The sequence below is a fragment of the Patiria miniata genome, unplaced genomic scaffold (genome assembly GCF_015706575.1).
Source record: "Patiria miniata isolate m_02_andy unplaced genomic scaffold, ASM1570657v1 HiC_scaffold_7, whole genome shotgun sequence".
Taxonomy (NCBI): domain Eukaryota; kingdom Metazoa; phylum Echinodermata; class Asteroidea; order Valvatida; family Asterinidae; genus Patiria; species Patiria miniata.
Genome location: NW_024037074.1, coordinates 10,670,464 through 10,694,358, shown reverse-complemented (window position 1 = coordinate 10,694,358; position 23,895 = coordinate 10,670,464). Strand labels below are relative to the sequence as shown.

Genomic DNA, 23,895 nt, shown 5'->3' with positions numbered 1-23,895 from the left:
ATGAACAGCTTTCTTCTCTCTGTAATTTGTTTTAAAAAGGGGTCATTTCGATAATTATTCAGTTATTGACTAGTTCATGCTCAGTTAGATCGAACACTTCGATCATATTCCTCTCAGACGGATCGCATTCAGGTCAGGATACACAGCTCTCAGACATCTTAGATTGTTGATCCCTGATCTTTATCATGATTCCTATTCATACAGCCGCCGTTGTCGTCTTTAGAACTAATTTATCATAACTAAACTTATCTGGTCTTTGTTCCTTTGTTACATTTTGTCTCTATGATGTCATTAAGCCTACATCTTATTTATTCTATTTTGTATAAGCATTGTCTCCATGAAGTTCACTCCTGCATTTTGCAAGTTTTTCCAGGAAATCTTTATGATGCATTTCAGCCTTATTTTGGAAAAGTTATAATAGCGTCTACGTTTTTTGACTTGACTAATTCCATACAGACTTCTTTCGATTCTAAGCCATTATATCTTCAGCAATAAGACCACAAGGTGTCGCTCTTCAATCGTAGCATCTGAAGTCATCCCTGCCTGAATCAAAAGAGAAGAAAATAAACATGAAATGGTTAGGTAGCAATTGTTGATATAATAGTGACAATTATTCCAAATTTAAGTTGTAGGCCTATCTCGAGTTATTTTGTATTTGCCCTAATGTCTGTCAGACTGTCATGATGTTGACCTCGGTCGCGAAATACATCAGTGTGCAGCATGTAACTGTCTTATCGTGTGCGCTGATCAGAGGATCATGATCTTGACCTTGATCTTCATCATGACATCAGTCGACGTCACTCAGTTGCCTACGTCATGCTTACGTCATTAATATAAGATGATGTCATTAATACATGCCGCATATAAATGTACATGGCATAGCTGATTAATAAAGTCACACATACCTAATCTAATTAAATTATGCTAAAAAGGGTCAACGCCTGTTTAGTTTTAGTTTTATTGTAAGCCTACAAGTTCATGATCTTGATCTTGTGGGATTCATCTTAGATCGCATTCAGGATACTCAGATCTCTGACCCTTGACCTTAGATTTTTGCTATCCCTGATCTTAATCATGATCCCTATAAAATATTACGTACTGTCGTCGTCATCGTCCTTAGAACTAATTTATCATAACTATAAAGACGTGGCGGATTTAAGGGGGTTCGTAGGGTTGCAGCCCCACCCCCTCCCTCAGCTGCTGACCTATGTTATGATATGCTAATGGGGCCAACTTATAATAAATAGAATACTGAAAGTTCTTAAATGTTATTCTCGAATTGCCTTATAGAATGCAGGACCGTCGGGAGAATCATCGTAGATTTCAAATTTTCCGGGAGACATGCCCCGGATCCCCATATACGACGAAGGCCGTGCCTAGACTCAAACCACCACCCCTCCCCATTTATACCCCTTAAGGCTCCTTTCCTGACGTCAGCTCCGCCTCTGTAAACTCATTTATGGTGTCTTCTTTACCAGTAGATCGCGTTTTCCTTTCAGTGTAACATTTATGATCTTTATTGAAAAGTTCGATATCATGCTCAACTTGGATCGAACCCGCCTCGGGTATTCGATACTCCTCTCATATTTACCAGTAGGCCTATAGTCGAGTTTCACCCCGGAAATTTACATTATTTTTTTCCAATTGCTATTTTTCTAGCAATATAATTTAAGTTACTCACCTTTGAAAGAGACATCGACCGCCAAAAATATCCACCCGGACGTAGTATATAGTTAAATTGAATTATTTCTTAACAAATTCCGATTTTTGTTGCGGCCGGCAATTATTTTGTTTCTGGGAGGTGGGGGGGGGGCTGATTGTGTGCACCCCTCTTAAGTTAATTAGTCTGACCTGAAATTACTTTTAAGTTACATTTTCATTTTTCTACAAGTGCTAAGTGCTAAGGGGGGGGGGGGTAGTTGTCAATTTAATACAGCTCTTGTCACTGACCAAAAAGTTTAGTTGAGGGCGCTGTCTTGTGACAAGCAATCGAGTGATGGTACCCTGCCTTCTTTGCATTATATAGTTATTCATAAATATTTTAGGCACCAGACTTTATCGATGACGCACAGTCACAGCACAGTAAATCACTAGATTGAATAAAACCGAGTTTATATCCGGAAAGTGATATCATTTTTGTTTATAAAACACCCTTCAGTTCTTGTTGCCTGTTTGCCAATAACTAGTAAGTAAAGCTTTACATTTAAAGACGAAGCTCGATTGAATGAGTTGATGCATCTGAAGACATTCATTATCGACTGCGAATTACTTGTGTTCATTTTGTTCAATTTTGTTTTGATTTGGCACTGGCACAGGCGACCATTGTCAACAGAATCAGCTGACTTTGTGTAACAACAGAAATACTGCCACTACCGCTGTACCAGAAGCCGAAATTCTACAGAGATTGTGAACTGAAGATTGTGTACTTTTGGCGCCAACTTAACGTCCAATTTTTGAGATAGTTTAACAACTCGTATAAAATGTCTTCGGCCTTGGAAAGTATCCTTTTTGAAACGGAATAGTGAGTGAGTTGTGTATTTAACATGTTTAAAACTTTAAGTTTTAAGTCCATGTTTAATAGGCCTAGGCCTATGCCACTCATTTTCAGTAAGTTAAACTTTTCTTTTGTTATTATTTTTCATATTATGGAAGATTGTTGGAATTACTAACCAGGGCATGCCATATTCCGAGTAACTAGGACTCTACGAATCCCTTTTTTTTTTTTTTTACATTTGGACATCCCTCGACCATGTCCAAATGTTAAAAAAGGCGATTCATAGAGTCCTTGTTACTCGGACTAGGCATGCCACTACTAACAAGACTTGACTTTTGAATTAAGGCGTGTTACTTGTTAAGATTTGTGTCTTTTGCAATTAAGTGAGAAACTTGAATGTAACCATCCTAGCTCAATGATTTAAATTAACTTCCACAAAGTAAAACGTGAAATTGGTTAAAACGTGAAGTGGTAAAAAGTTTGATTGCTTTCAGTTCTTGTAGTGAGTAAAAAGGTAAACGTAACATATATGACAACTATTGATGAATCCATATTGCCGTTGAAGTTCATACATGTAGTTGTTCTAGGAATTAAATCTTTGCTTTATTTATTAATTAATAAACTGGCACGCAACTTTTCCTCTAATCAGTTGATATCCTCATTTTAAATTTCACACTTTAACCCTTAGGCCAAAAAAAAAAGTCTCCGGTTTCTGGTATGGAGCTTGCCCAAAAAGTGGTGCGGCGACGCGTTTTTTTTTTTTTTTTACCTGATTTTTTGCTTCAAATGTCGGCTGATGACTGCAAATGGTGCCCGACTAAACTTAGTGCAAATATATGGGAGTCCAGAGAGGCCACATAAAGCTTATTCTCGACCGTAACCCAATCTAAAAACATGTTAAAATTGTGCAGCAGCAGGATTCCAGTCAAACCAGTGAGTTTGGCGGTTTTGAGACATCATCTTTCATTGAAAAAAAAAACTTTTTCATTTTGCCGACGCGCATGGCTACGGCGAAGCGCGCGCATACCAGAAACCGGAGACTTTTTTTTTTTGGCCTTAGGCTTTAGTCACTGCAGCGCCCAAAACTTCCCCGCCTATTACTCACAGTAGGACCCGAAAGCCGAAACCGCCCAAGCACTCTGTGGTTTTTATTGATTTTTCAGTCAACAAATACAGTGTAATATAAGGACGTCCAGGCACTAATGGGTTAATATGTTGTTAAAAATGGAAAAACGCTGCATAAAAACTAAGCTTGGAATTTCCTCTTTTGTGTAACTTCCCAGTTACACACCTGATTAGAATAACGAAATACAAATTAATGTTTGTCATCTCAAATCACAAAGAAACAACTTTCCTAAACAAGTTTCCTCCTTCAGAGAACCTCTTTCAGTTGAAATTTGCTGCAAAGCAAATGGATCGCAATTCCAAGAAATGCGAGAAGGAAGAGAAGGTGGAGAAAGGCAAATTGAAGAAGGTCTGTGTATCTTCCTGATTTTGTGTTTGTCTTTTTTTAGGATTTTTATTATTTCTTTATTGATCAATAAATAATTGGTAAATATAAAACAGGACTTGTGAAAGTATTCAACTGATGCCCTAACTACTGATGGAATGGAAATCCCATTTGCATGTTATTTAAAACATGAGTCATGGCATGGTTTGCACATGAATGTATATGAAGGAAGTTCCACACCTTGGATTTTTGGTTGTTCACATTAAATTTACTTTTCTTTCTAAATTCTTTACAGCAAAACTAGCAGAAAATTGTATACTACAGCAGCAAAAAGCAGTAATACAAAATACAAATATGTAAAGTCTGTTTAGAGCCAAAAATGTGGCCCATCAGGCCAGCGTTTATCTCGGTTTCAGTAGAATGAAACGACTGAGAATATTTCTATTCCCCCTGGACGAGATGCTAGTCCACCGCAGGCTACTCCCCTGCTTAGTATCCATTTATACTCCTGGGTGGAGAGAGGCAAGTGTAAATAAAGTGGCTTGCCCAATGACACAGCATATGGCCAGCGGCTGGATTCAAACCCATGAACCTTTGATCTAGGGTCACAAACCCTAACCGCTAGGCCACACTCCCCACAATGTGAAATGTTAAATCTTGTAATTTCCTTTGAATACTTATTGTAGGCCATTCAGAAGGGTAACGCGGACGGGGCGCGCATCCATGCAGAAAATGCCATCCGACAGAAAAACCAGAGCCTGAACTACCTGCGCATGTCGTCCAGGATCGACGCTGTTTCACAGCGTGTACAGACAGCAGTCACGACACAGCAAGTCACCAAGTCCATGTCAGGCGTGGTCAAATCTATGAATGTTGCCTTGAAATCTATGAATCTGGAGAAGGTAAGTCGGACTTTCTTCTAATGAAATAATGAAAATAACAATATATTGTCCTTATTTGCTGCTGTTGTTCTACTTCATGTAGTAGAAAAGGATAGTGTTCTCTGATACACAATATTTGAGCACTTCGAGTGGTATAGTTAAACTAACCTTCCCAGCAGTTTATTTTCCCGAGGTGAAATCAAGGGAGGATGTGCAGAAAATATCCTCTTGAATTTATGAAAATTTTAATCACAGAAGCTTTACTCTAACAACTATCGCTGAAAAAAAAAATAGAAAGCACGTTTTGAAGGTGATATAGTGTATGTAAGAATACACTTCCAAATTTGCATGTTTTTCACAATGATGGGTAGATAAAAAAGACTCGGAAGTAAAGAATGTCAAATGTTCTCAGTCGAGCTTTCCATTTTTGTCTTTTTTTTCTGATTCCACTTATATGTATGGGTTCCAAGCACAAGTACCCCCTCAATGGTTACAAAGGGAGAGTTGGGGGAGACCACTGGGAGGGACATTCAAATGCATTGTCAACAGCGTGTGATGCTCATGCGAAGACGCTGTTGTTTTGTGCACATTCAGAGTAAAATTAGTCATGGTTACTTTGCCCCACACGTGCGCAAAACAGTACACATATGCCGCGTGTCCTGTCCACAGGGCGCTCGAAAGTTGTTCAAAAAGCGTCTTCTACTGTTCGTGCAGGGGTCCATATGGGGTCATGAATTTGGTTCCCCACATCTCAGGGATCACAATTTAATGTTCTTATTTACAGGTAACACGTATTATGGACCAGTTTGAGAAGCAGTTTGAGACCCTTGATGTACAGACTGAGGTCATGGATCAAGCAATGGCAGGAACAACAACTCTCAATGTCCCAGTGGCACAGGTGGATACCCTGATGCAAGAAGTGGCTGATGAAGCTGGGTAACTATCATTGATCCTTAGATATAAAGCCAAATATTTAACCCTCCCATGCAATCCTACATTCTGTGTCAAGTATTCCTTTCAGTCAAAACTAAACAAGTGACTGTTTTCAACAGTTAAGAATTCCCAGCCTACATAAAGCAGGATTGACTGGCTGGGACTGTTTAACCCTTACCCTACTTGACCCTCCAATGCATGCCAATTGTGCCTCAAGAAAATCTCCTATGTTTTTTGCATGGCCCTCCAATATCTGCCATGTCATTTCAAGGGTAACTGGACAGGCACTCCAATACATGCCACAGAGAACAATGAGAGTCCTCTGATAACAAAGTGAGTGCCCCCAGCTGGTCAGTATCAGGCACCCTCCAGGGCCTCCAACTCCTGCCAATTGGAGCCTTCACTGTTAAGACTTGTTATATGCCAAATAACTGCAGCTGGAGGGCATTGGCATAACCAACTGACATGCAGTAAACTACCCTCAGAGAGTAAGGGTTAAGTTACTTGATACAGCTATGCTTTGACTCAGGGTGAATGAAAAAAAAACAGCTGTGACCACAACTTGCCTGCTTTGTCTGTTGACCCAGTTTGACTGGTCACAGTGCTTGCTTGACATAAGCTCTGACTGCTGGTGACTAGCCTTTGTTAAAAGTATAGAAGGGGAAGAGGAAGTGGAAGTGAATTTTGACTGTCTGTGACTTTAAATAGCAGGAGGGTTAAACTGAGAGGTAATCATACCTACCTGTACATGTATCCCCCTTGATACATTTTTCTGAATTCCCTGAATCTTCTGACGTCAATCCTCCAATGTGTAAGAACTCAGTGGCACATTCTTAAAACTTTAGAAGCATTAAGCTTAAGTAATTTGTTAAGTTACAGCAGCTAGACTCTCTCCCCCCCCCCCTCTCATTCCTGCAAAGTCTCTAAAACCATCCTTGTAGATTTTCAAGGATCTGTGTGGGTTGGGGTTAAAATTAATCAAACAAAATTTCTTGATGCGATTTGAGATGGTTTATTTAGTTCAGCACAGTGGTTTATTTAGTTCACCACAGAAAGAGCTAGATGAAGGCGTTTTTCGCTTGTTCAGAAATCTGTATTAGTCACATATTTGGGGGGAATGTTGCCATCCTCTTCTTCATTCCTCAAGTGGTTTGAAGACCTCACAAAGATAATGGATTTTCTTGAAATACTCTGGAAGTGCACCCTTTAGTTACTGTATACCTCATGTTTTAATTAGGAAAAAGTACTTAGTACTTGGTTGGTTCTTCTCCTAAATACTCAGCAGGGGAGTTTTTACGGGAGGCCAGAAACGTCGGGGCAAACCCCTTCTCTTGGTGATAAGTGTTACCGAGTTCTTTTACCTGCATTGCATTACACAACACACGGTACCTATGGCTTTACGTCCCATCCGAAGGACGAAGCAATGTTGGTTAAGTGCCTTGCTTGAGGACACAGGTGTCCAGACCCGGGCTCGAACCCACATTCTGTTGCCTCTGAAACACCAGTGCGGTGCTCTTAACCTCTGTCGATGTCTTAGCCATGTCGACATTCCATGATCATTTCATCAGAGCAAACCCACATCACGTAACTGTAATTTTACACATTTACTTAGTTCATGTTTCTTTGTGTTCTGTCCTCAGCTTGGATTTGAATATGGAGTTGCCGTCAGGGCAGACCACATCCCTTGCCGGAGCCAGTGCTGCATCGATGGAGCAAGACGAACTATCACAAAGATTACAACAACTCAGGAATCAATAAGGCAAAATACGGAGGGTTTTGTAAAGAGGAAAAGATGCAACATGTGCTTGCAAGCTTAAAGTTCGGGCTTAAGATATATAGTAGGATCATTGTTCAAATTCTAGCTCAGAATTTGAAATTGATCTTCCATAAACACCTGGCCCACTATATACTGGATTTGTTGTATTTCTAAACAGTATGCTCGTAGTCATTGTGTATAAACAATATTTAACAACATTTGCCCTATGCTGTTAGACACGAATCAGTGCTGTTTTTTATTGGCATTTTTTGAGAATTTTGTAAGCTAAAAAACAAAAACAAGACAACATTAACCCTCCTATGAAAAAAATGCATTCTGAGCCATGTTATTACTTGGGTCAATGCTGGTCAAGACCCCCATTGGTTTGTTAACAGTATGCCGGGGGAGAGGAAGGAAATTTGGACCGTTTGTGACCTCTTAAATAGCAGGAGGATTAACGAAGAAAAACATCACGGCAATTCAAAGCATGACACGCTGACAGATACATCACGTACATGTAGCTCTTAAATTGCAACTGCATTTTGAACAATTGTAAGTGGTATGTGACAGTGATAAGTGGTTTCGTAGAAGGAATGAAACAGTGCAAAAGTAAATTAGAAAAGTATCATAAAACAGCTTTTGAACCACAAATGTTAGGTATGGTGGACAACTGAGATAAGTGACCACTGATATATTTTATTTATCACAAACTGATATGTGTCTAGATTAATAGGCTATTAATAGCAATACCCTAAAGTATTTGTGAATCTAATTATAGTTCTGTTCGCCTTTATTTAGGACAGAAGCTTTTCATCAAGTACATACTTTACAAGAGGTTTTTAATTGATTTTTTTTTCAAATTAATTAATTAAAGTTACATTTTTGGAAGAGATTTTGATTAGCCGAGGGATGTTGGGTGGTAGTACATGAAGATTAAGCGATCCTTATTTTGGCATTATTATGTTGTTACACAGCATTTACATTGAACAGGTAATAAATAAAAATAATAAAATGATTGAAATGCATGTACCACCACCGAGAACTCCAACATTAACCGTTACAAATCTAGGATTACTTACAACTGAAGCTGTAAATACAAATGTGTAATTCTGGTATGTTATGTATCTTAGATCATTTAGATATGTATTGAATTTCATTGTAAATATTTCTCAAAAAGAAGAAAAATCAGCAAGAACAGGGATTTTTTTATGTAAAAGAGATGGGCCTTTCAGAAGTGTATAGAGTGTAATCGAAAGCGTAAAGCAATCTGCACCTATTTAAAAATTCTGTGTGTTATTAAAAAAAAACATGAAAAATGCACTTGTTCAATGTTATGACAATTACCATTCTCGGGTACCTGAGGGACAACAGACAATGGAGGTCAGAAGTTTCTTGCTTTAACGTTCCAAGGGCTTTATTTTTTAACCATGATTTTTTTCTCACATTTCATCAAACCATATTTAAACCTAAATCACAACCAAGATTAAAATATTTGATTTAAAAATAAATGCAATGTAAAAAGTACATCCTTGTTAAAAGCATGTACCGTGTGCATGTGTGAATACAAAAGGGAAGTGCCTATAGTAATTTAGAATCCCCGAAAACACCAAGCTGAAATCCATCATGAATACGCAGTTTTCATGGAAAGATATACATGTAAATTTGATATCCTACCAAAAATTAATTGTGAAAGGAATTTCCTCATCCAAATATAGCCCTCCCCATTGGTAGGGAAAAGTGTAAAACCTGGCAGAACTTTTTGTTTAAAAAAAAAAATTAAAAAAATGGAAATTGGGTCATATTTAGGGCGCACATGTGTTCTAAGCACTGGGGTATGAATCTTTCCGTATATTCTAGGTTGTTTAAAAACTGCATTGACGCCCCGAGAATCCTCAACAAAAGGTTTATTTTGCCAAGTAGAAATAAAGTAACCGTCGCCCCCCCCCCCCCCGGCCCCCAGTATCTTTAATACTGTGAAGTTGGAAGGGCGCCCTCACGAGGGACGCTACTTCATTGATGTAAATCATGGCGTCTTTCATCGGATCACGCGTGACAGAGGTGGAGAACAAACCTATTGAAAAACCGGTCGATCGTGAAAAGGTAGCTTATTTTTTATTATTTAATACATTGTGACTCCTTATAGAAAGAAATTGTCTAGAAATTGAATTAATGCACCTTTTCCGTAAAAGATTAGCTCTAATTAAATTGCTTATGAATTAACCGGCCGGTCGTTGTTGCCGGGAAATCGTGTAGGGCTACGCGCGTGTCACGGTGTTGCCAGAGAAATAAAATAGCGCCATCACGCAGCCTTTACAGTCTACACGCTCCGAGTTCGAGAGCAGTCCTGTGAAATTATGAACATATAAAAAACGCAGTGGCTATTGTTACGGCAGCCGTAACGCATTTCCCATTTTCTATCGTTACGGTAGACTGCAACCTGGCAACTTTTATAAAAAAACATGACAAGAAAATATAAAATTAGAAGGAAAAAAGTGAATTTGAACTTTATGAAATTCGGACTTTATTTCCCTTTTAAAAAAAATCCTCCAAAGCCTCAGGTTAGAAAAGGAAAAAAATTCGAGTGCAAAACTGAGATTCGAACCCGCAACCTCGCGGTGCAAAATCCTACCCTCTATCGGCTGAGCTGGCGCACTGCTCGATAAAACGTGTGGAAACAAATAATTATATACCTGCGTGCGTATCAAAAAAATATCGTAGAGGGCGCTAAACAACGAGTGCCGTAACGATAGCCACTTCGTATAAAAAAAGGTTTTAAAATTATCAAAATGGAGCAAAAACGCAAACAATCAAGTCAAACTAAACCAGACATGCCAGATTTCCATGGTCCAGTAATTTACTCAACTTCAGGTAAAGCAACCTTTACTCACTCGATTCTTGATACAAGATTTTGTAAAAAGCTGTAGGCCCTAGTCTGAAAAACAAAATGTCATGAATGTAGCTTTTGTAGGCCCTATGAATCTTTCATGTTTGTTTTGCGTCTTGTTTCTAGACATGCCCACTGCTTCTGCGAGTATTCTGCAACTCGGGTCATCACCACAGAGTGGAAGAATTTCAGCGTGGAAGAGTACCACCAAATGAACTACAGATTTACACATGGTAATTTAACCTTTAACAAAAGTCACGTTCCTGTCACATTAAATAGGAATCAACACTTCAACAACAACTAAAGTAGAATAAATACTCCAGAGTTATCTCCAGTCTCCTGTAGCAAGGTTACATGCTTGTATGACTTTCAAGATGATTAACAAACTCTTCTTTTGTACTTCAAGGATGGATGCCTCATTAAAAGAGCTGTCAAGCCTGGTGAAAGAAGTCAATCCTGAAGCAAGACGAAGGGGAACCTTCTTCAGCTTTGCCATCGTCTCTCCAGACAACAGACGTCCAGGCTATCACCTGAATAACATCGGCATGACCTGCTCTGGACGGAAGGGCCCAGATGATGCAGTTACCTTGGCATCGACATCATTCCAGATTGGGGATTATGTGGACATTGCAATCTCATTGCCAACAAGAGGAGGTGGGCCTCCACCTCAGAGAAGAGACAGCTGGGGACGGATGTAGATTTGATGCTTTCTTACTTGTATTTAAGACGCGCGTCTTCTAGGATAGACAGTAGCAGAGCTTGGTATCAACCATCTTTTCTTGAGCAAAGAAGCACACAAACTTGTATGGTTTAAGACACTCCACGTACTGGAAGATGAGGTCTTCAACAAAAAAACCCATCTTCTGAACTGTTACTTGATTGCAAAGCTTGCGCTGTCTCTTAGTATTTTTAACACTTTTTACGCTGTTAAATGCACTTGTAGCAAGTCAGATTTGTAACATTTTGTGCACCCTTATTTGGAAGTCTTTGTAGTTGTCTTCTCAAAAAATTCTCGCTGGAATTTTGTTCACTTCATTAAGCGCCTGTACATAAGCAGAAATTAGTTTGAAGCAAAGGAAAGTAGTGTAGATTTAATCAGTTACTAACATATGGAACCAAGATCAATAAATTTAAAAAGCTACATTTCCAAATCTTGAGCGGGGTAACTGCACAGACATTGTTTTTTTAAAGTAACACATCAGGTATGTATTTCATTGATACTCATTTTAGAAATAAAAGAAGCAGTGAAGTTCACATTACAATGATGCAAGAAGTTTATTTATTCATTTTGTTGAATGAAAAGGCAATTTTTAGTTCAATTATATGCAGATAATCACACATTGTGTACAACACATTAAAATGGCATCTCCCAATTAAAGGAAATCGGATATTTGTGAAATATTCATCTCTCTACAGATACGTGAACTTAATACATAACTAAATTCTGATCATGGAATTTGCAAGCTTGCAAAAAAATCTAGAAATGCTAAAGATCACATGATTTGTCATGTTGAGATAAGACCAACACATGCAGTTAAGTTATGAGTTGTCAACTATTCAAGGGAAATTAGGTTTAACCCATTCATAAATTAGTCAAAGAGCAAAAAAAATACGACTCAAGACAATTTTACATTTTTTTTTAACAACTGGGATTCTAAACAGATGTTAGACTCGTTAAGTGTATTGGGAAATGTGAAATTGTTTCAAAAATTTCAGAAGATTTTGGCAAATTTGCCTAACTAAGAAGCCTTTAAGAAAATAGTATTTACTTACAAGGCCACATTTTAAAGGGGCCAGCCCATCTAGCTTTTGGAATGTTAGCAATATTCAGAAAAAAAAATCGAATTTACTAAGCACCCCCATCAATTATCAGTTAAACAATGTTCAAGGACAACTACACCTTGAAACAGGTATTTGCCGAGTTATACAAGATACTGTCTTACTAAAATATTAGTAACTATCTTTGGGTGTGGAATTCTTTCAGAAAGGGTTTCTACTTCCTCAAAAATTTGATAAACAAGCCTGCCTTGTCCAAGACAAATCCATAATAACAAAATGTCCCTTCATCCAGACAAGCAAGTAAACAAAGCTGTCGGTCATGTCTACTTTATTTCAGCAAACAACGTTGTTGTTCGAAATGTCCTCCTTTTCCCCACAGCCATCTCATCCACATACATTTATTTAAATTATAACAAGCAGAGCTTCAAAAATCTGAATTCCTGCCAATTTCATCCAGAATTTCAGCTGCCAAGTTTGTTACTGTTCAATCACTTTTAAACCCATTAGTCCCTGTACTGCCCTAAACTGCCCTGCCTATTACTCCCTCTTCTGCCCAAGCACTCTATGGTTTTATAGATACTTCAGGGAACAAATACAATGTAGTACATAATGGTGCTAGGGTTGAAGGCGTTCCCCAAAACGAGGATTTTATAATTCGACACACAGTGCAATGCCCATACCCCCTCCCACACATAATGCAGCCACGCCTTTCTTCCCGCCTGTCTGTTTGAGTGCGTGCAGCAGCGTCACAAGAATACGTGCACCTGATGCTCCTATGGGGTGACCCAAAGCTATAGCACCACCATTTATGTTGACCTGTAGAAGAAGAAAAACAAACAAACACAGTTTAATAAATAACTGTTCCCAAAGTGTAATTAGAGGGGGGGGGTGTATAAAAATATGCAAGAGTCAAAAATTTGTGTTACTACAACTACACCATATCAATGTCAAATTGGCACTTCCTGCTGCAAACGGATTCAGAAGCAGCTTATGAAAATATTACGTTTGAGGAAGTTGTTGGTAGAAGGGATTGGACATTTAAAAAAAAAATATTTTCGTTTCAAGAAATTTGGCAGAATTTTAACTTAAATTCTACTGCAAAATAACCTTTACCTTAGCTGAATCTAATCCTAACTCCTTGACAACAGCCAGAGACTGAGAAGCAAAAGCCTCATTCAACTCAAACAGATCCACATCTGATATACTCCAGCCTGCCTTTTCCAACTGCAAGTAAAATTTGAGAGACACGGAAGATGTTAAAGGAGTTTCTGATGATAGGTGCCAGAGGTAACCATACCTGTAACTGTTTATTTAGAACAATAATATGGGCAGCTAAAATGGGAAAGCACAAAGACAATTCAAACTAATTTTAGATAAAGAAATTGCAAGAAATGCTCATCTGTAAAACAGCTAATTTAGAGTTGTAAATATTGATGAGCATGATCTGAATATAAACGTACTGCACGTGACATCTCTAACAGGCATGCAACTTGGAAGAAACAAAAACGAGGAAACTCCAATCTTTACAAGACTTTGAACAGTGTTTTTAAATTTTTAATGGCATGAGTGTGAAGTGAAAAACCAGGAGTCAGCTGATCCAAGGAAAATTTGCATGCCTGCTCTAAACAATAACAAATTTCCTTGGCATCCAAATTTTCTGCTCCAACTCTTTCACGCTTGGCATATTATCACTTCACCTGAATGAAATAAGATCCTAAAGCTTCAAAGACTAGACTCACAGCTTTCTTGATTGCAGGTATGGGTCCAGTTCCCATGACAGCAGGGTCAACACCAGCCTGTGCCCAATTAACAATGGATGCTAATGGAGCGATACCTCTCCTTTCAGCTTCCGACTTCTTCATCAGCACAAGCCCTGCTGCACCATCATTGATACCTATTTACACAAAAAGGAAATCATCAACCTTGATTTAATGCTTGCCATCAAAGAAATTTACACTCAAGAAGACCACTTGGCTTTGTCTTCCATCTTCCATTTCAATCTCAATTCAATGAGATTTGGATGCAACCTGCCAACACAAACCTTGTCTTTGGCTTATTTTTTGTTGTAAAATTGACAGTCTAACAGAACTCTTGCACACTTTTTGAAAAAAACTCTTTCACTGACTAATTTAAACAAATAAAATTCAGAACACTATATTTTACCTGATGCATTCCCTGCTGTCACTGTGCCTGTTCCATCTTGAATGAATGCTGCTCTGAGTTTGGCAAAATTCTCTATCACACAACCCTGCCGTGGAAATTCATCCTTCTTTACAACTGTACTCCCTGTCAAAACAAAAAATTACTCATAAAAATGTGAACCTCAGTGAATTCTTCTCATGAGCATTATAAGCTGAGAAACACTGTAAGCCTAGGGCAAAATGTTGTTTTAAGTAGAATGTAGATTAATCCTCAGGTGTGGCATGGCTTAAAAATGGATGGAGTTGTGCTGAAATCCCGGTCCATTATATTCAATAATTAATACTTCCATTGGCTCAAGTCTCTTAACCAATTAATACTTTTCAGGAACATAAACAACTATCTCAGAGTTGAGATCTGCAAAGATGAACTCAAAAGGTGATGAAGGATGTTTTACATTGTCTTAAGTATTTGAGACAAACAATTCCTACCTTTCCTTTGGGTTATTGTCACCGGAACAATTTCTTCATCAAAAGCCCCTTTTCCCTGGGCTGCTTCACAGCGGAGTTGAGACTTCAGTGCAAACTCGTCTTGCTCCTCCCTGGAGACGTTCCATTGCTTGGCAACATTCTCAGCTACAAGTACAACCAGCAGCAAAGTATGCCAAAGTGATTAATTCCCAGAAAATATTATCGAAAACAGGCAACTGGAAAACATCTCTAGGGCGCCGTGACTTTTTTGTGTCATAATATTTTGTATTTAATGCATGTATAACATCTTAATTTGGAATTTATTTATCTAGATCCAACAGCTTGAAAAAAAAAAAACATAAAGCAAACATAGAAAATGAGAAATTGGGAGGGGACGGGGGATACTGGAATACAGCTCTGATGAGTGTCATAATATCCCTGTTTTGACAATAATGCGTGTCTATTAGGAAACAGTCTTTCTAAGGTTGTTTGTCTGGATTCAACAGTTTGAAAAATATACCTATAAACATAAATTAGGAGGGGGATGCATGAAATTGATTGAAACAGGAGGTTTAATAATGTTGGGGTACAAGGTATAACACATGGGCAAGGCGGATGGGGTGGGAGGGGCAGAGGGTGAAGGGGGAGGGGCAGGGGTGAAGGGGGAGGGGCAGGGAAAGTGCAGCTTCCTCATTCAACACACCTGTTATTCCCATGTGATACTTGTTGAAAGCATCTTTCAATCCATCAGATATTAATGTGTCTGCCAATGAACAATCCCCAAACTTGACGCCATTTCTCATGTGGACAGTATGAGGTGCCTGTGGATGAGTTAAAAGGGGTTTTCCATACATAAGATTAAATAATACTCAGAGTAGAGGTTTATCAATAAAGCTTTTTGATTTCAGTATTTCTTCTATATTGGATTGTAAAATTGCCAGTGTGCCAAGTTTAAATCCGAATATTTCCACATTTGAATAAGATTGCAACAATGATAAGAAATTAAGAAGAAACTGAAAATCATCCAAGGCCAAAAAAAAAAAAAAACCAACCTACTGCTTCTGCTTCCGATTACATGGCATTTGAAAATAGGGTGGGTAGGTAGGGAACTTTTTTGGCAATTTTTTTTGTGTACGATCATATGAAGGAGTCTGTGTGTAGTCAAGGGTAAAACATAGTAACTGATGATTTTCATTTTTTCCCCTCATTTCCCCCTCCCCCCCCCCCCCCCAAAAAACCCACCCAATATGGTAGGACGAGAGGCTGTCAAAATATGTAGGTAGCGCAACCGGAAACAGAACTATTATTTTTGGGGGCCTAAGAAAAGAATGTGGCATAGTAGAAGTGAATGAAATAAAGCCAATTAGTTCCAATCGTAAAGTTTTGGTTAATTATTGCTCATTTGATAATTTTGTCATTATGATAATGCTGTGCATTTGTAATACCTTGCTCATACTCTCTTGGCCACCTGCTACAACTACTGTCGCATCACCACACTGTATGGCTTGGGAACCAAGAACAACAGCCCTGCAAAATAATAAGTAGAGGCCATATAAAATAACTTCTGCTTACATTAAAGCTTAGTCCAGTATATAGACACTTTGAACAGAGACACTGACAAATTGGGGAACCACCAACATAGGGCTGGATAGCTCAGTTGGTAGAGCACTGGAAAGCAATCTGGAGATTTTAAGTTCAAACCCTGTTCCAGTCAATTTCTTTGTGGCAACTTTGAAAAGAAACTTTATAACGCACCTGTAGTGAGTTTCACTTTGTGGTGTTTTAAAACTTTGAAAACATGTTAGACATTTTTTTCAGCTACAAAGCTAATTCCCCCAAAGATCTCAATAAGCATGATAAGACTGATGGACAGATGTATTCTGGGACCCCTGGTACGGGCGAGAATTGTATTTGCAAGTCTTGTAAGAGCCCAGTTCAATGTCGAACTATTTCTATTCCAGTGAAGATAAAACTGATATCTGCACTAAATTCAGACCAGGCACAAAGAGAACAATACTTACTTAAGATACTCTATGTACACAAAGCTATATTTATTTTCAGATTTTGTTTATAACAAAAGGCTTCATACTAAAAATAGGATTCATTGAAGTCAGTGAAATCAGACCACTGATAATACATTTGAAGTGGTCTAATTCAAGCAATGGTCAAAGGTTTTTCTTTTGAAGGTAGAGTGTATTTTAAAGGGGCAGGCTTGAGCACACTTATATACAAATCTGACGACCTACTGTGTATTTCCATACGAGGGAAAGAACATTGCTTTCAGACCATAGGTGTCCAAGTCTCATTTGAAACCCTGTTTTAAATTGGGACACTTTTGAAAATGTGTTAACATGTATTGAAAATGTATGCAAGCTCAAATTAGGCCCCCCCCCAAAAAAATAGTTATGCTTCTGGTTTCCCTACCTACCCTATTCTGACAGCCCCTACCCTAATTTTTTTTCATTGGAAAAATGAGAAAAACACCCAAAACCATCAATATCTATCTTTTACCCTTGAATACATGCAGACGCCTCCATATGATTGTTCACACACAAAAATTGCCAAAAAAAAATAAAAAATTCCCTACCTACCTACCCTGTTTTCAAATGCCATGTAATCGGACGCAGAACTATTTTTGTTTTTGGACCTTAACTGAACTTTCGTTCACCTTATTTTTGTAAAGTTTTTCTTGGCTGAAAACCTAGTGAGGGCAAATTGACTTCTCAAGCTTCCCTTGTGAATTTAATAGTTTTGAAGGTGAACAAAGAAATTCTATGAATTTAATAGAAAATGTGATTCTATAATGAGTTATGACAATCAATGTGCCTGTGGTGATGGAGAAAAGGGGGTTGAGGAGAGAGACAATTTAATTTGGGCAACTCTACATACCTCAATCCTGACCCGCAAACCATGTTGACAGTGCATGCGGGTACAGTGACTGGAATTCCGGCATTAACGCTGGCTTGTCTCGCTGGATTCTGACCTTCCCCGGCCGTTAAAACCTGACCCAGGATGACCTCTGACACATCACCGGGATTGACCTTTCCCCTCTGAAGGGCCTCTTTGATGACAATTGTGCCGAGCTGGTTTGCAGCCAGAGATGAAAGCGCTCCATTGATGGAACCTTTTGAATAAAACAGAGAAAAAAAAAGATTTGGCTTTAAGGTTTTTTTAAAGAAATCGGATGAACGTATAATATAAATGAAATTTATACGTTGTCCTGTCTCTTAGCAATTACAAGTCTTGAAATTTGTATTATATAACTTAATTTTAAATTTAAGCCTACTCAGTGTAGGTGGGCGGAGATCCAGATTTTTTTTTTACTTTGGTTTATCTACAATGATCTAGCTCCAAGACCTACATTCTTGATACTCTATGGTTCTTGAGTCTGGAATGCTAAATCAGCACATAGCAACTGATGAAAACACGCACAAATGAATAGATGCTTTTATCAGATGATAACATTTGATCAGATGATGTCAGCCACTCGATCAGCTTGCCCATACCTACTGAGAAAGCCTATCACTAAAATCACTAACTAAGTGGGTACCTGCAGATTTTACAAAACTATGCAGAACTGTGCCTCATTTCCTCCAAACTTGCCAAGTAAGTATGCTGGGTATCATCCATGTATAAATTCAAATGGAGGGCATGGTGGGAAGAGGTGCTGGCATACCATTTAATCTTACAAAACTAAAGCTAAGCCACTACTATAAACAGATTGGGGGGGGGGGATTTTTATATTTACACTACTTAAGTATTTCACTGAACATGATAATACACCTTTTGCTAAAAACATTTAACCTGATAACCATGAATAAAAATTGAAGGAAATGTAATAAAAGTGCAAAATTAAAGCAAACCAGTTAGGCCTATTTATGTTTTTGCAACCATGCAGCTTTAATTAAAAAAGGCAAAGAAAGAAAACAAATTCCTCAATAACAAAAAGTACAGTGATGGGGTTAAATAAATTTCACTGATTCGATTCAATTCAATTCAACATTTATGTATATCCAAGCACAAACAAAATACAATTCATATAGACATTGAGGGAAATCCAGATTTTTTTTTTATGAAAAACAAATATGGAAAAATATAAAAGAAAATGCAGCTAGTACTAGTACTAGTAGTAAGCCGTAAGCTTAGAAACTCTTTAAATCTAAAATCAAAATTCTAAACTTACCAATCGGAGTTCGAACTGCAGATACAATCACCACTGGATCTGCCATCTTCTGCGGATACGAGCAAACTAAACAAAACCACCACGGCCGGGAGAGACACGAGTGAGTAGAAAGCAGACGGGTTGACCGAAAGGCAATCAATGCGAAACTGATATGATGGCTGCTGATGATCGATGATACGCTTACGAGACGTGCACTTGATGTACATTTGTACATGTGTATGTTGTGCCCATTCTTGGAAATCACGCATTCTCGAGAATGGGCGTGCACATTCTCGAGAATGGACGCGCATTCTTAAGAATGAGCGCCCATTCTTAAGAACGAGCACGCGTTCTTAAGAATGAGCGCTCATTCTTAAGATTGGGTGGGAATATCACGTGCACAATTTATGAATTTTGCCCAATCTTAACAAACATTGCACGACATAATTATGTTAAATGAATTGTATAGCGGTTAAAAGGGAAACAATTCATATAAAGAGGAAAGAAAATGTTCTATGCTTCTGTACTCACATAACTACGATAATTTGAATCATATTAAACCTGTTATTATTGCTTTTTTCTGCCCACTATGGGAAGTTTTGTAATAACGGAGGACTGGGAACTAGTCTGGGAAGTGCTTTGTTTAGGCTAGACAAGTTACAAGTCCCTGCATGTATCATATGCGTGCCACGAAAAAAAAACGATGTCCAGAAGCTGCCAAAATTGCTCTTTTGACTAGATAGAATCCAGCTCTGCGACGTTATGGTGGGATGTGAACAATAAATTGGTGGCAATTTAAATGGGAAATAGCATTAGCACTATGGGATGTCGCAGTATTCATTTCATTCTTCACATTCTTCATTCTTACGTGTCCCCCCCCCCCCCCCCGCTTTTATTATCCCAAAAATCAGAATTCTTTGCACTAGTATTATTATGTCTCTTATTTTTTCCCGGTCCCCCCCCCCCATATCAATACGCCTTTACTTATCATATCCACTCTACTTTTCAGCGCCTTGCGTTGCAACAGTATAATTATTGAGAATCAGTGAACGAGGATTCAGCTAGACTTGCCAAGCGCAGCCGGTGCTCGGCATCGACAAGACCGTTATCTTGTCGCGCATTCTCAAGAATGTGCGCTCAATCTGGAAGAGTTATTTTTGCCAAGATTGAGCAAGGATCCAGTTGCACATTCTCAAGAATGTGCGTGCCCATTCTCGAGAATGCGTGATTTTCAAGAATGGGCACAACATGTACTGTACGCCCGATTTATTTACAAACCTGCATCACGCCAGTACGGAGCGCCGAAGATACAAATGGTTGCTTCTCTTCTTTCATAATGTGCATGCGTGCGGCGCGTGAATGGGGGCGTGGCATTGACATCAGTGCATATTACTAGTTATAAAAGAAATCAGACACTAAGCTTTTTCCTTATTTTAGACCAGATGTTCATATGTTATGCAGCACTTAAGACATTGGTATCACGGCAGCGGTTAGGCTCCTGAAGCTTAAAATTTACTATGGGCCTACATACCGAAAAGTACTTCACATTAAAAGGTTTGAGTTTACAAGATGGAAACATAGTCAATATGATGTGCAATATATTATCGTAAACATATTTCTATAAATAAATTACAGTATATCGTGTTACTGGGATTAACAACGTTAGGGCAGCATTTGATTGGCAAAAACCACAAAGCTTTATTTTCACAAGACAATTAGTGCCACCTGATGTAGGCCTACATGTAGATTCCCATCATGTCATTAATGTGAGTTGAATTTGTTGAATCAGACCACAAATAAAATAAATAGAGCTAAGAAAAATCTGTGGTGAATTTAAAAAAAATCATCACACGCCTAGTGCAAGCAAAACCAAATTGCTACAGAAGCAATTCATGTTGACAAGCATCCCTGTTGTCTTCTCACATGATGGCGCTGTTCTAGTTTACAATGGGTTCGGCGAAAGCGGGTGCAGACATTACTGCGCCGCGCTATCACAGGTCCCCATTATCCGTCTCCGAGCCAGGAGTTACAACGAAATGTTCATTTCCCGAGGATGACGGAGGAAAGTTTGGAAAAAAACCTTACAAACTGAATATTTATAAAGTTCTCCACGGGAAGTTGGGGTCCTCTCATGAACTCTTTCTTCAACTTTTAAATCTTGGAAAGACAGTTTCAATTATACTACTAGATCTGCAGAAGGTTTGAATTAAATGATTGATTTAAATCTCTTCATTGTTTAAGCTGTTTGGGCAAAGCCCATAGCTTTATTCTTGTCATTATAAGTTCAGCTTCCACGTTTCAGCTAAAAAAGTTTTTCAAAGGCGAACTTAGTTGATTTTGGGCCCTACCCTTAGAATTAAAAAAAAATTGATGTTTTGCACACTATAGTAACTGGCTACACAATGAACTTCATTCAAAGTGGATTTGATTGGCTGAAACTTGGACGACTACGAACACAGGTGTTGGAGATGAATAGCGAGAACTCATGAATTTGGGCACACGGCCAGATCCAGACGAGCAGTCAGAACATACAAACAGTGTCACAGCTTTGTGAGGAAAATAAGGAGGATATGGATATTCAGACTCCGAGCATGAGTTACAACTTGTTTTGGAATGCAGAGCACACAAGTCTCTGACTTACAATGATTAAATAAACAGAGTGCGAGTGAATGATTTGAATTATGTTTGTCGACGCCTAATCTTACATGCCTTAAGGTGTCGGTGATTGAAACACACATTTATGATTTATGCTGATTTGTGACAACACATGTGGAGCAGAGGAAACCAAGGCATTCAATGCCTTAAATATGTAAGTAATAAAATATTGCACTATGATTTCGTTTTACCCAAAACAAGAGGAAGGTTGTGCTACTTTATAAAAACAGATTCTATTCGATGCTTAACCTAAACACTGGCTAAACTTAGTCCGTTTCACGGGTCCACTTACCTCTTCATTTCACGTTTTTTTAAACTTACCGATGAAGAACTCTTCTTCTCGTCTTACAGATCATTTGACAACATCCAGCACATTATAATTTCCAAGAGAACAGTTTCTTGCGGCTCAGTTGAACACAGACCTAAATTTCTTCACGGTTACAGTCGGCTCGGTGTCTACGTACGACGAGACAAGTGTCGCATAAGAGCAAAAATATCGAAAATTCTGCCAGTTCTTTGCTTCAAGTTATCCAAGTTTTACCTCAGTCCGTTCGGCAGTGAAAAGTCACTTTCCCTGTCAGTACAAAGTCAGAAACCCAGAAGGTATAGTTGCCTCAAATTCAGACAGAGTCTTTCCAAAAGTTTGACGACATTTTCTCGGAGGTTGAACGCAGCATCACACTCACGTCGCTTTGCACACAGCGTAGTGGTGGAATTTTCCGCAGGAGAAGAGAGCATCTCTGACCGAGAATTTTTCCACTCATTTAGAAAATTCACACTCCACCATGTCACTGCAGATTGTCCCTCTAGAATATGACACGGAAATGTCAAAAACTCCACTCACTGTGTTTTGAAAAAGTTGCTTTTGACATCATAAGTGACCGACGGAAAATTAGCATCCCTGCGCCATGGCGGATTTCACTCGTCTGAAAATTCCACAGTGCAAATTTGTCGAAAAATCAGACGATAGGTGTGAATCGGTCAAGCCAGATTACGCAGAGATCCTTGAGCGATTGAAAGCACATGAACTTCCCTCACAGAATCGTCTAAACGATAATTGCAACAGAGAAAGTCCTCAAATGAGAAGAAATTTGTGTCGAAATAGCTAAAATGAAATTATTTTAACTCTGACTGATGAAGATTGCGTCAGTAGCAAAGCACTATTTTCTTCGACCTCTGCTCTCTTGAAGCGAATGAATATCTTTGACAAGTGCGGGTTTTTCCCCCCCGGCTTTCGTCATTGGCCAATAGTTCGCGATGCACCACTGGGATTGGATAAAACCGGATGCACCAGGTGCTCATTATAATATTTTTCAGTCTGTAAGCGTTCCTTAGTGTATAAACATCTATATCGTTTGACAGTTCAAAATTTCTGTGATTTTAACTGGTCAACTTGAATGACCAGCGGACCAATAACATAAGACAACACATTTCATGTAGCTCCTATGCTTTTGCATGTTATGTGCATTCAGAGCGGCATTATTCACTTTTGAAAAAAAAATAGGCTCTCTGTATAAACTCAACAAACCCATATCGATCGGTCTGGCCCCAAGAATGCCATTCCATTAATGTATGGGATGGTGATTAAATGGGCAGTCATTTTCTTCGGAAAAAAGTTCATGTAATTAAAAACAGATTCGGATTAATCTTAAGTTTATGTTTGATGGTGGGACAGGTTAAAGAATTAATGGAAGGATTCAATGGTTATGTATTGAGTAATAATAAGCAATTGAATAAACAAAAAGGACATCAGTAACATACTTAGTTTTATTAAAATATGACACTTTTATTTTCTACATGTCAAAAAGAAGTCGTACAAACTGCCAAAATAATGTCCTTCTTTGAAAGGTTGATTTACAAAAGACTAAATCCCAAGATGTTGTTGTGAATAATTGTTTCTAACACAACTGGGATGTCTTACATCACTGCCTTAAATAATTAAACCATTAAAGCTTGGATCTCTGATTTTGGAGGGTGGAGGGGAGGGGGGGGGGGGGGTCCCGAATCTCAAGTAAAATCACCCTTTCCCATAAATGTGATAATGTGCATTGATTACTCGTGTGCGTTTTCACATTACATTCAATAACACTGTCATTTTATGCAGAAGCATGTGGATCAATGAAAAGATAGTGGATGATTTCTAAACATTCAAAATATTAATGAGGCTACCTCTGTAAAATATTGAACAGCTACTGGTTGAGTAAACTTGTCAAGCAATAGTGGTGAGCAAATCCAAATCACCACAACATAGATGGGGGGAGGTGGGGGGAGGGGAGGGGATGTAACCTCTGT

General features: G+C 38.5%; 3 protein-coding genes across 3 annotated transcripts; 2 read left to right on the top strand and 1 right to left on the bottom strand.

Moving 5' to 3' along the window:
• Positions 1 to 2,054: 2,054 nt before the first annotated feature.
• Positions 2,055 to 9,055, top strand: LOC119745920 (charged multivesicular body protein 1b-like). The gene is made up of 6 exons (XM_038222598.1): positions 2,055 to 2,182; positions 2,316 to 2,499; positions 3,871 to 3,968; positions 4,631 to 4,846; positions 5,610 to 5,761; positions 7,399 to 9,055. The coding sequence occupies exons 2-6, from the start codon at positions 2,481 to 2,483 to the stop codon at positions 7,514 to 7,516; spliced, it is 603 nt and encodes a 200-aa protein (XP_038078526.1). The 5' UTR covers positions 2,055 to 2,182; positions 2,316 to 2,480; the 3' UTR covers positions 7,517 to 9,055.
• Positions 9,056 to 9,488: 433 nt separating this feature from the next.
• On the top strand, positions 9,489 to 11,663 carry LOC119745589 (histone deacetylase complex subunit SAP18-like). The gene is made up of 3 exons (XM_038222062.1): positions 9,489 to 9,614; positions 10,525 to 10,631; positions 10,805 to 11,663. The coding sequence occupies exons 1-3, from the start codon at positions 9,540 to 9,542 to the stop codon at positions 11,094 to 11,096; spliced, it is 474 nt and encodes a 157-aa protein (XP_038077990.1). The 5' UTR covers positions 9,489 to 9,539; the 3' UTR covers positions 11,097 to 11,663.
• A 213-nt stretch (positions 11,664 to 11,876) lies between these two features.
• Positions 11,877 to 19,182, bottom strand: LOC119745588 (acetyl-CoA acetyltransferase, cytosolic-like). The gene is made up of 9 exons (XM_038222061.1): positions 18,970 to 19,182; positions 17,676 to 17,910; positions 16,232 to 16,313; positions 15,490 to 15,607; positions 14,808 to 14,951; positions 14,341 to 14,463; positions 13,917 to 14,071; positions 13,291 to 13,401; positions 11,877 to 12,993 (listed from the first exon to the last, which is right to left on the bottom strand). Exons 1-9 carry the CDS (start codon positions 19,013 to 19,015, stop codon positions 12,826 to 12,828), a joined length of 1,182 nt encoding a protein of 393 aa, XP_038077989.1. The 5' UTR covers positions 19,016 to 19,182; the 3' UTR covers positions 11,877 to 12,825.
• Positions 19,183 to 23,895: the final 4,713 nt, after the last annotated feature.